The sequence below is a fragment of the Leucoraja erinacea genome, chromosome 20 (genome assembly GCF_028641065.1).
Source record: "Leucoraja erinacea ecotype New England chromosome 20, Leri_hhj_1, whole genome shotgun sequence".
Taxonomy (NCBI): Eukaryota; Metazoa; Chordata; class Chondrichthyes; order Rajiformes; family Rajidae; genus Leucoraja; species Leucoraja erinaceus.
Window position 1 is genome coordinate 32,280,366 of NC_073396.1, and position 13,153 is coordinate 32,293,518.

The following is a 13,153-nucleotide window of genomic DNA, read 5'->3' on the forward strand; positions in this document are numbered from 1 at the left end:
GAAACATAGAAAATAGGTGCAGGAGTAGGCCATTCGGCCCTTCGAGCCTGCACCGCCATTCAATATGATCATGGCTGATCATCCAACTCAGTATCCTGTACCTGCCTTCTCTCCATTCCCCCTGATCCCTTTAGCCACAAGGGCCACATCTAACTCCCTCTTAAATATAGCCAATGAACTGGCCTCAACTACCTTCTGAGGCAGAGAATTCCAGAGATTCACCACTCTCTGTTATCCTTAAACTGTGACCCCTTCTTCTGGACTTCCCCAACATCGGGAACAATCTTCCTGCATCTAGCCTGTCCAACCTCTTAAGAATTTTTAAAGTTTCTATAAGATCCCCCCCTCAATCTTCTAAATTCTAGCGAGTACAAACCGAGTCTATCCAGTCTTTCTTCATATGAAAGTCCTGACATCCCAGGAATCAGTCAAGATGGCGGAGCAAGATGGCGGAACAAGATGGCGGAGGCTGGTTGCTAAAATGGGTCATATAATCACCCATGAATCTGCCCATGACCGTACAACGCGTTTGCGTGAGAGTAGGCCATCTTGCTCTGCTATAGGATCTTTGCTCCATTACTGTCACTGGCCGTGTGCGTGCGACTCTGGTGCCTTTGAGGGGGAGCGGGATTAAAATGCAGGATTGTATCGCTTGTCGGAGAAGGATTTTCTCTTGCTGCTAACTAATGAAAGAAAATCGATCGGACTTCCGTTCCCGGTTCATTTTTATAAAAAACTGCTGGACAATTTAATCGCTGGATTAAAGTAAAACGCGACTTCTAACGCCCTCACCGCCTACAACGTGACGGATCGCAAAAGCAGGACAAAACAAAGGGCGAGTTGTTTATTTTACATATAATCTTGCTTCTTGGGGTGGTTTTAGTCTAATTTTACGTTGCGAAAATGTTATTTGGGCCCCATACGGATCGGCAGTGTCTTTCCTGCTGATATGGGGTTAAAATTCACGGCAAAGGCAACGGCAACGTTCCAATCGATCGAATTCCAGATACACCCACTAGCAAGATGATTTAAATCCTCGATTTTTTTGGACAATCATGTCATTAGCCGTCTAAATCATCTATATTTTGTGTTATTCTCTCTCCATGATCATTATTTTTTAATTAAATACTCTCAACAGATTGAGTCACATGTGTTGTGCAAAAATTAATAATTTTGATTATATTTTGAGTGGATGTTTCTGGATTAATTCATGGGAATTAAACATTAAATTCCTTCCATTTGGCCTATACATTCATGACAGTGAGATTTAAAAATCATGTCATATTGTAAATTCTTGTGTGAATGTTATTTGGACACTTAGGCTATTTTAAAATGTTAACCTTTTCTTAAGAAACGGATAGATGTTTAGATCTAGTCATTGAATTTAGATGATTTAAATTGATTTGATGAAACTGATAAATATGAATTTTTTGTTTGGTATTTACTATTTGTTTTAGTGTTTAACGTTATAATTTTAAGTTTTTTTTCTAAAACTGCAAATAATAACTTGTTTCTGTTAATGCTGTTCAGTGTTTTTTTATTTACATTATAAACAGATGTCTCCGAAGAAGAAATGCAAAATTGTCAATCGAAAAGCTCAGCCAGGCATAACTAGAGTTCACCTTGAAGTGAATTGCTCTGTCATGCCCAAGTCTAAGAGGGATCTTAAAAATGGGCACATCTTGTACTTGTATACCTCGTTTGGAAAAAGTCTGCCTGAAACAGAGAAATCGCTGAGTTCACATTTCTCCTTGTTGGGTGCAGAAGGCTATTCATTTGCTGCTGTTAACTCAAAAGTGAGGACTCTCGTTAACCGGACTTGGCTTAAGTTTAAAAAACTCACCAATCCCAAGGAACTTGGAGCATTTATGAAAATTTGTGATGAAACTTTTAAACTGCCTTCTTTAGATGACATTCCACCACCTTGTGCTCAAGATCCTGAATCCTTGACATCAGCCAAAAGCCAAGTGCCCATATTTCAAGACACTGAGGACATGGGCAATGACAGTCATAGTCTGCAACCTCCACTGAATCTAGCAACGCCAACGACAGCTGCTGCCTCGCCTGAACCAATGCCATCGACATCTAGTGTTTCAACAAAATGTAGCAGAGAATTTCTAAGTCTTTCACCAAGGAAACAGAAATTGAAGAAAAGACTAAACTTTCTGTCCGCATCCAAGGCTGCGCTTACACTAAAGTATCGCACAAAGATCAGTGAACTTAGGGCACAGTTGAAAATTCCCAAACGTGTAGTTAATCAAGCCTTAAAGAGAAAGCAAAACCAAATAGATTTAACGGACAGAAAGATTCAAGAACTCAAAACCAAATTACGTGGGGAAACTTTTGCACGAGAGCTTGCTGAAACCAAGGCAGGGATTTTCAGACTTAAAAAAGCAAACAGACAATTGCTGAAGTTTCGTGGCAGTAAGAAAAAGAGGAAAGCTGTTTTAATTCACCAGTACAGAAAAGCTCATGAAAAATTAAAGGACAGGGAAGAGGATGTGAGATGCCTCGAATTTGACAATCTTATCCTCAAAGAAACAATCGAAAATCTGCAGGCTGCCAGTATTGTCAAGTCAAATGTGGACCAGAAGACTTACTCCTCAACAACAAGGATGCATGTGTTTGACTGTATTATAAACATAACTCCCACAGCAAACATTCCAATCCTGATAAGCCAGTTCTACAAGCGGAGTGGACTTAATCTGGATCATGTTCCTCGACTCAGTGCAGTTGAAGTTATGGCCCGAGAATTGGGAGCTATTGCTGAGTTAGAATAGAATAGAATGCCTTTTATTGTCATTCAAACAGACAAGATTTGAACGAAATTTCATTCCTGCAGTCATGACATTACAAAAAAACCAAGACACACACTTAACACAATTTACACAAACATCCATCACAGTGACTCTCCAACATCTCCTCACTGTGATGTAAGGCAAAAGTCTTATATCTTCTCTTTGTTCTTCTCCCACGGTCCAGCAGTCCAACGGCAGCGTCGAGGCGACTGGGGCTCTCGTTGTTAAAGCCCCTGGCAGGCGATGGTAAGTCCCGCGGCCGTTTAAGCCGTGCCGGGCGATGTTGGGCCTCACTCCGAGTCATTTAAACCCCGCGATTCTGGTGGGAGAAGTTGCTGTTGCGGGAGCTCCAAAAAGCGGTCTCGCACCAGGGACTTGCTAGCTCCTGATGTTCCTGTCCACCGGGTCTGCGGCCGGAGCCTCCGAAGCTCCACAGTCGGGTTGCAGCCGCGCGCCACCACAGGTCTCCCCGCTCCGAAGTCGGCCAGCTCCGCGATGGCGAGTCTACAGGCTCCACGACAGGAACCCTCAGTTTGGTTCCGGTTGGAGGCCGACGCCGGCTCCACGATGTTAGGCCCGCAGAAGAAGCGCCATCCTCTATGACATCACCCAGGCTGAAGCAAAAGTAGAACTTCAGATATTGGGCTTAATTGGCAAATATCTGACTGCGCCTTGGATGAAGCACTTCTACACTTCAAGCCAGAATCAGATCAACCATGTTGACGGCATCAAAGTTGATGGTATCAAAGCCACTTCCGGACGTAGCGGCACTGCCCAAACAGCTGCGGCTCACCTGCAGTCTGTCCGTCTTTTCTTTATTTTGTTTTCTTTTTGTCCCGTTGTTTAGTTTATTTTAGTTGTGTATGTGTGGGGGGGTGGAAGAAAGTGTATTATCCCCCGGGTCTCCGTCTGCGCTGAGGCCTATCGCGGAGCTGGCGGCCTCCAACTGGGACCGACCTCGAGGCTCCGAGATAAATGGCCGATTTCGGGGCTGTGGCGTTGCGGCGGCGACCCGACTTCAGAGGCTTGGGCACAGTGGACGACAATGTCAGGAGCTCGCGGGTCCCAGGTTTGTGACCGGTTTTCTGGAGCTCCAACAACGACAGCTTCGTCCGCTGGAATGGAGGGCTGCAGCTTCGACTGCCCCGGGCCACGGAGTTTGAACCAGCCCGTTTGTGGAGCTCGGATGTGGCCGCTGGACTTACCATCACCCAGCGGGGTCCCTACATCGAAAGCTGAATCACCTCAACGCAGAGGGAGACGAGGAGGATACAAGGACTTTAAGCCTATTGCCTTCCATCACAATGAGGAGGTGTCTGGTAGACTCACTGTGGTGGATGTTAAACTGTGTTAAGTGTGTGTTTTGTTATTTTATTCTATGTTATGACTGCAAGGTATACAATTTTGTTCAGACTGAATTGTCTGAATTACAATAAAGGATACTTCACTTTACTTTAAAGGGGTGATTGCTGCTCTAAAGGAAACCACAGAAAATCCAGACATCTTGATATTGGCAAGGGAAGATTTCTTCGGTGAGGAGGTGCATCTTGATTCCACATTGACAAACTTCAGGAGCTACCATTACATCCACAGTTCAGTTCAAAGATGAGGAGCTGTCTTCAAGCTGTCATCATGGTGTTGGAGAGGCAGTATAGTACATACTTTGAACTTGATGTATTGTAACTGAGAAACTGAAGGAGGAGATTGCATCAGCAAGATCACACAACATTGATGCGGAGGAGATAATGGGGTTGTTTAGTTCATCGAAACAGAAATCTCCCAATGCCACCATGTGTTATTTGTCATGTAGGATGCGGGCTTGCAAGAATAGAACAGTCAATTACTTTGATAATCTCGAGGAGCAACGTAGGGAGGAGGTGCTCTGTAAGGCAGTGACATGGGGGAGAGGACAGAGGAACAGACGGAAGAAAAAGGAATTGAACGCAGAAATCATCAAGTGACAGAAAAACAAGGAGCATGCTCGGGACACGAAAGAGAGGTTAAAAACTAGTGGGGAAAAAATTGAAAGTGACCGATTTAAACAGCATTCGCAGAGATTATCCGAATTTGGACTACTCCAAATGTGATGATCTACAGGACATTCTTAATGGGAAAGTAGTGGGCAGAATGGAATGTCATGCATGGTTTGAAGAGCAAACACTTGTAGTTTACAGTGCCAAAATTGAAAAGTTGAGGAAAAACAAGGTGTACAGAGTTGCAATCTGAGGAGTATGATGATGCTATTGATTATGATATGCCAATGTAGCACCTAGCAGCTGATCATCTCCATAAAGACTAGGTCTTTTGCCAGAAATTGTAATTTCTTTACCTATCTGTTACAGACTTACAGCATATAATACAATAATATTAAAGTTCTGATCTTGAGAATATCACATTTTTGAATTTTCAAGGCAGTCTGGGTGTTTTTTTCTATTTCCGTCACAACGGTCAATTTTGTAATTAGTTACAATTAGGTAATTAACTATTATATGCTTTAATTTCAGGTCATCCAAGTAAGATGTTTCATATTTGTTTCCATATAACATATAACCATATAACCATATAACAATTACAGCACGGAAACAGGCCATCTCGGCCCTACAAGTCCATGCCGAACAAATTTTTTTCCCCTTAGTCCCACCTGCCTGCACTCGTACCATAACCCTCCATTCCCTTCTCATCCATATGCCTATCCAATTTATTTTTAAATGATACCAATGAACCTGCCTCCACCACTTCCACTGGGAGCTCATTCCACACCGCCACCACTCTCTGCGTAAAGAAGTTCCCCCTCATATTACCCCTAAACTTCTGTCCCTTAATTCTGAAGTTATGTCCTCTTGTTTGAATCTTCCCTATTCTCAAAGGGAAAAGCTTGTCCACATCAACTCTGTCTATCCCTCTCATCATTTTAAAGACCTCTATCAGGTCCCCCCTTAACCTTCTGCGCTCCATAGAATAAAGCCCTAACTTGTTCAACCTTTCTCTGTAACTTAGTTGCTGAAACCCAGGCAACATTCTAGTAAATCTCCTCTGTACTCTCTCTATTTTGATGACATCCTTCCTATAATTTGGCGACCAAAATTGTACACCATACTCCAGATTTGGCCTCACCAATGCCTTGTACAATTTTAACATTACATCCCAGCTTCTATACTCAATGCTCTGATTTATAAAGGCTAGCATACCAAAAGCTTTCTTTACCACCCTATCTATATGAGATTCCACCTTCAAGGAACTATGCACGGTTATACCCAGATCCCTCTGTTCAACTGTATTCTTCAATTCCCTACCATTTACCATGTACGTCCTATTTTGATTTGTCCTGCCAAGGTGTAGCACCTCACATTTATCAGCATTAAACTCCATCTGCCATCTTTCAGCCCATTTTTCCAAATGGCCTAAATCACTCTGTAGACTTTGGAAATCCTCTTCATTATCCACAACACCCCCTATCTTGGTATCATCTGCATACTTACTAATCCAATTTACCACACCTTCATCCAGATCATTGATGTACATGACAAACAACAAAGGACCCAACACAGATCCCTGAGGCACCCCACTAGTCACCTGCCTCCAACCCGATAAACAGCCATCCACCATTACCCTCTGGCTTCTCCCATTCAGCCACTGTTGAATCCATCTTGCTATTCCTGCATTTATACCCAACAGTTGAACCTTCTTAACCAACCTTCCATGAGGAACCTTGTCAAAGGCCTTACTAAAGTCCATATAGACAACATCCACTGCTTTACCCTCGTCAATTTCCCTAGTAACCTCTTCAAAAAATTCAAGAAGATTAGTCAAACATGACCTTCCAGGCACAAATCCATGTTGACTGTTCCTAATCAGACCCTGTTTATCTAGATGCTTATATATATTGTCTCTAAGTATCTTTTCCATTAATTTGCCCACCACTGAAGTCAAACTAACAGGTCTATAATTGCTAGGTTTACTCTTAGAACCCTTTTTAAACAATGGAACAACATGCGCAGTACGCCAATCCTCGGGGACTATTCCCGTTTCTAATGACATTTGAAATATTTCTGTCATAGCCCCGGCTATTTCTACACTAACTTCCCTCAATGTCCTAGGGAATATCCTGTCAGGACCTGGAGACTTATCCACTTTTATATTTTTTCAAAAGTGTCAGTACTTCTTTTACTTTGAACCTCATAGTATCCATAGCTACTCTACTAGTTTCCCTTACCTCACATAATTCAATATCCTTCTCCTTGGTGAATACCGAAGAAAAAAAATTGTTCAATATCTCCCCCATCTCTTTTGGCTCTGCAGATAGCTGTCCACTCTGTCTCTCCAATGGACCAATTTTATCCCTCCTTATCCTTTTGCTATTAATATAGCTGTAGAAACCCTTTGGATTGACTTTCACCTTACTTGCCAAAGCAACCTCATATCTTCTTTTAGCTTTTCTAATTTCTTTCTTAAGATTCTTTTTACATTCCTTATACTCCTCAAGCACCTCATTTACTTCATGCTGCTTATAATTATTGTAGATCTCCCTCTTTTCCCGAACAAGATGTCCAATTTCCCTTGAAAACCAGGGCTCTTTCCAATTTTTACTGTTTCCTTTCAACCGAACAGGAACATAAAGATTCTGTACTCTTAAAATTTCCCCTTTAAATGTCCTCCATTTTTCTTCTACATCTTTCCCATAAAACAAAATGTCCCAGTTCACTCCTTTTAAATCATCTCGCATCGCATCAAAGTTAGCCTTTCTCCAATCAAAAATCTCAACCCTAGGTCCAGTTCTGACCCTCTCCATAGTTATATTGAAACTAATGGTATTGTGATCACTGGACCCGAAGTGCTCCCCAACGCATACCTCCGCCACCTGTCCAGTCTCATTTCCTAACAGGAGGTCCAGCACTGCCCCTCCTCTAGTAGGTACCTCTATGTATTGCTGCAAAAAACTATCCTGCACACATTTTACAAACTCCAACCCATCCAGCCCATTTACAGAATGTGTTTCCCAGTCTATGTGTGGAAAGTTGAAATCTCCCACAATCACTACCTTGTGCTTACTACTAATCTCTGCTATCTCCTTACATATTTGCTCTTCCAGTTCTCGTTCCCCGTTTGGCGATCTATAATACACCCCTATAAGTGTTGCTACACCTTTCCCACTTCTCAATTCCACCCAAATAGCCTCCCTAGATGAGCCCTCCAATCTATCCTGCCAAAGCACTGCTGTAATATCTTCCCTGACTAGCAATGCAACACCTCCACCTCTTGCCCCTCCAATTCTATCACACCTGAAGCAACAAAAACCTGGAATATTTAGTTTCCAATCACAGCCCTCCTGCAACCACGTTTCACTGATCGCCACAACAGAATGCTTCAATCTATAATAACTGAAAATTGTATTCAGTTCTCTTGATTTTTAAGAAAGCTATGGGCTTTTGACTGTCCTCGATCACAGCTTTTGAGTTAAAGCAATGGAAAAGCAATAGGGAACAAGATGCTAATTTCCAAGTATGAAAATGGCCATAACTTTTTTTAATACTGAAGATATGAAAGTGAATTATGTTTCAAATTAAACTTCTTTTTATGCTTCATCTGATGGGATAAATTGCAGACTTGATTTTTTTAAATCTCAAAATGTTGTAACATTGCTACGTTGCACAGCACCCGGGCCTATGGCACCCTCCTCCTCCCCGCATCTCCCTTCACCCATCGTCACCGACTACTCTCCTCTCCACCACAACAGGCCTCACCCCCTTGGCTTTATCCTCCGCCATCTCACGGCTGCTGATGGCGCTCTGCACTGCAGACTGCACGGTGGCCTCCCTCAGGAGTCGCAGGAGTCACCTCCCTGCCGCTAGGCCTCGTCACTCCCGCCTCCTCGTGTCCGCCAGCCCAGCCCGCGCACGCACACGCACAGACGGATGCCGCTGCCGAGGTCACATGGCCGACGCCCCGCTGGCGTTGGGCCCACCCCCAGCACCAGCCCCACGTTTTCTGGGTTACGGGGTGATCAGTTCACCGGCGTCCAAGCTACGTGATGACTGAAGATCTGCAGGGGGCGAGAGCGAGCAGTCACATTTTCATGATAGAAAGCAAAGATACTGATAAAAAGAATCAAGTCGTGAAGAGAGTTTATGGTCATGTGTCCCAGATAGGACAATGACATTCTTGCTGGCTGCAGCACAACAGAATATTGTAAACAAAAATACAGAACAGTTCAGTTCAATATACACATAAATAAGCAGATACAGTGCAATAGGCTGTTACAGTTCAGTCTGTTTGTTGGTGAGTTTAATAGCCTGATGGCTGTGGGGAAGAAGTTGTTCCTGAACCTGGATGTAACAGATTTCAGGCTCCTGTACCTTCTGGCCGATGGTAGATGAGAGATGTGCGTGGCCAAGATGATGTAGGTAGGTCCTTGATGATGTTGGCTGTCTTTGAGGCAGCGACTGCGATAGATCCCGTCGCTGGTGGGGAGGTCAGAGCTGATGATGGACTGGGCATTGGTCAGAAATGAAAAGAGTGAAAACAACAATAAGAACAGTAGATAGACTTGAGATAGACGCTGGAGTTGACGATTTTTTTTAGGCGACTGCCGGTGACTGTCATAGTCGTAGCAGGTCGCGGAAAAAACAGCAACTGGACCCCCCATGACAATGTCTACGACAAGCTACAACAACCTACCACCTAGTCGACGGCAAGCTACCGGCAACCAGCGACCCAATCGTCGCGACTTAGGACGTTCACCTACGACAAGTTACGACCCCGTCGGTGACAACTGAAGACAATTCACATCATTTTGGCCTCAAAAACAATGGAATCCCCCAGTTTTCCTATAAAAGTGGTTGTAGGGTAGGGTTTCCAATAATTGCAACACAGAAACATATCAATATTAAGTGGAAGGCAAATAAATTACAACTTTTCGCAAGCTGTGAGTGACAAAGAATTTCAAGTCCAATTCACAAAAATTATTATAAAATTAGATACCTGGTGAGCCTGCTGATGTGGTGGTCCCATCTGTTGCTGTCCCATGTGTCCCTACAGCTGCAGAACCTGCAGAACACACATGAATTCATTGTGAATATTTCATACAATAACAGTAATATTAAGGTCAAATGTTCCCAAAATTCCACAGTAATTACTTAAAATATTTACCGGCTGGGAGAAGTTATGGGCCATCGTCATGGCAGCCATGGTGTAGTTGAACCACACGTTCACTGGTATCTTGGGCAGCTCAGTCTTTAAGAATCCCAGGAAGGTCTCAACAGCCCTCTCATGTGGTAAATGGGGCTGTGTTATGGCCTCCCTGGCCTCTGTTGCATGAGCTGCAATGGAAAAAAAGATGGATGGAAGGAAAATTTCCCCAAAAGTACTTGCTGCCTTGCCTCTCTCCCCTCTACCTCTGTTGCTGTGGGGATGGAGCCTGCAGTGGAGCTGGCAGTGCTCCTACTCCTCTTGCTGTGCTGCTGACTGGTGGAGGGGGTGGATCAAACTCCTTTTCACTGGACATACTGTGCAATGGCTTCTTGTCAAACGGAGGAAAATGGATCTCAACCCGAAACGTAGCCTATTCCTTCGCTCCATAGATGCTGCCTCACCCACTGAATTTCACCAGCTTTTTGTCTACTTTGGAAGAAAATAAATGTGTTTTGCAAACTTTCAGGACATGGCAAGCAAGATGGCAATCAAATGATCAATTTCACAATAACTATTTTATAATAATTATCTTTTTGGTGCTCCACACGTACTATATGTGATTTGATAAAGTCCCATTCGTCGATGATCCACTGCTGCCTCGGGGTAAAGTTTTTGCCACCAGACCCTGACTTGTTTCCACTCTGAGACAGCTTGCCATATCTTGTTCTCTGGCTTTTGTACCACAGAGTTGGTCATTTGTAAAACAATTGTTTTTTTTTTTTTTTAATTTAAAAAGGCCAGTGTGAATTGCCTGCCTGCAAGGGAATGGAAGAGCTGCTGCTGAAAACTTGAAATTTTAACAGACTGTACATGTTACCACATATGAAAAAAAATAGACAGAACAAAAATAACGCCAAAATATACAAAATGCAACAGGTAGGCAAAATGTACAGGCAAACTTGCTGGTGGCTTATTGCACTATTATCTGTCCACAATTTCATGTCAAGGCAAACAAGATGACAAACAATAGACAATAGGTGCAGGAGTAGGCCATTCGGCCCTTCGAGCCAGCACCGCCATTCAATGTGATCATGGCTGATCATCCCCAATCAGTACGCCAGTTCCTGCCTTCTCCACATATCCCTCGACTCCGCTATCTTTAAGAGCCCTATCTAGCTCTCTCTCGAAAGTATCCAGAGAACCAACCTTCACCACCCTCTGAGGCAGAGAATTCCACAGACTCATAATTCTCTGTGAGAAAAAATGTTTCCTCGTCTCCGTTCTAAATGGCTTACCCCGTATTCTTAAACTGGCCCCTGGTTCAGGACTCCCCCAACATCAGGAACACGTTTCCTACCTCTAGCGTGTCCAAACCCTTAATAATCTTATATGTTTCAATAAGATCCTCTCTCATCCTTCTAAACTCCATAGTATACAAGCCCAGCCGCCCCAGTCTCTCAGTATATGACAGATCCGCCATCCCGGGAATTACCTTGTAAACCTATGCTGTACTGCCTCAATAGCAAGAATGTCCTTCCTCAAAATAGGGGACCAAAACTGCACACAATACTCCAGGTGTGGTTTCACTTAGGCCCTATACGACTGCACAAGGACCTCTTTGCTCCTATATTCATCTCCTCTCGTTATATAGGCCAACATGCCATTCGCTTTCTTCACTGCCTGCTGTGCCCGCAGGCTTACTTTCATTGATTGATGAACAGATCTCATTGTACTTTCCCTTTTCCCCAACTTGACACCATTTAGATAGCAATCTGCCTTCCTTTTTTGCTACCAAAGTGGATAACCTCACATTTTTCCACATTGAACTGCCAGACTCAATAACAACTTCATCAGCAAGTTCGCTGATGACACAACAGTAGTGGGTCTCATCAGTGACAACGATGAATCGGCGTACAGGATGGAGGTGGAGCTGCTCACAGGTTGGTGCAAATCCCACAACCTCATTCTTAACATGGGAAAAACTAAGGAGATGGTGGTTGACTTCAGGAGGGCGGGGAAACAACACCATACACCTCTGCACATCGACGGAGCTGATGTGGAAAGGGTCAGCAGCATGAAGTTCCTAGGACTACACCTGTCTGATGACCTGACGTCCACGGCCAACACCACAGCTCTGGTCAAGAGAGCCCAGCAGCGACTTCACCCCCTCCGAAGACTACGGAAAGCAGGCCTCCCCACCACACACCTACGGACTTTTTACAGGGGGACTGTTGAGAGCACACTGACATACGGCATCACTTCCTGGTTCGGGAGCTGCAAGGCGTACGAACGGCACCAACTGGACAGGATAGTGAAGACCGCAAGCAGGATTATTGGTGCTCCACTCCCCTTCCTGCTGGACATATACAAGAAGAGATGCATCAACAGAGCCATCTCCATCATCAAAGACCCTTACCACCCATCGCATGACTTTTTCACCATCCTCCCATCTGGGAAGAGGTACAGGAGCATCAGCTGCAAAACCAGCAGGATGCTCCTCAGCTTCTTCCCACAGGCTATAAGACTGTTAAATGAACTTTCCCCCCTGCCAAGTATCGCGCACAAACACCCCGCTGCCGGTCGGAACGGCTGTTGAATGTTATTGAATGTTATTAGAGGGTTAAATTGTTCATGACATGTATTTTAACTTTAATTGCTATTTATTTTGTAACGAAAACTGAATGGACACTGGTCGAGAAACGTTTTTTTGTTTCCTCTGAGTATGCGAATACTCAGGAAATGATAATAAAGATTTACAATTACAATTACAATTACAATTACAATTTGCCATACATCTGCCCACTCCCCCAACCTGTCCAAGTCATCCTGCATTCTCATAGCATCCTCCTCACAGTTCACACTGCCACCCAGCTTTGTGTCATCTGCAAATTTGCTAATGTTACTTTGAATCCCTTCATCTAAATCATTGATGTAGTGCATTCAGAAAGTATTTAGACCCCTTCACTTTTTCCACATTGTGTTACGCCCCAAGCTTATTCTAAAATGGATTAAATTCATTTTTTTTAATCATCTATCTACACACAATACATCATAATAAAAAAGCAAAAACAGGCTTTTAGAAATATTTGCAAAGTAATTAAAGATAAATAACTGAAATATCACATTACACAAGTATTCAGACCCTTTACTTCGTACTTTGTTGGGGCACCTTTGGCAGCGATTACAGCCTCAAGTCTTCTTGAGTATGACGCTACAAGCTTGGCACA

At 43.6% G+C, this 13,153-nt stretch overlaps 1 protein-coding gene across 2 annotated transcripts in view; it reads right to left on the bottom strand.

Moving 5' to 3' along the window:
- LOC129707058 (small ubiquitin-related modifier 3-like) overlaps positions 1 to 13,153 on the bottom strand; it is a 261,239-nt gene that overhangs the window by 17,785 nt on the left and 230,301 nt on the right. Inside the window, exon 2 of one of the 2 annotated variants that reach the window (XM_055651818.1) lies at positions 8,540 to 8,586. In XM_055651818.1, the coding sequence (XP_055507793.1) occupies positions 8,540 to 8,563 (24 nt within the window). In that variant the 5' untranslated portion in view covers positions 8,564 to 8,586. Of the gene's footprint in view, positions 1 to 8,539; positions 8,596 to 13,153 lie in introns of those variants that run through there. The other variant, XM_055651817.1, reaches the window with a different exon arrangement.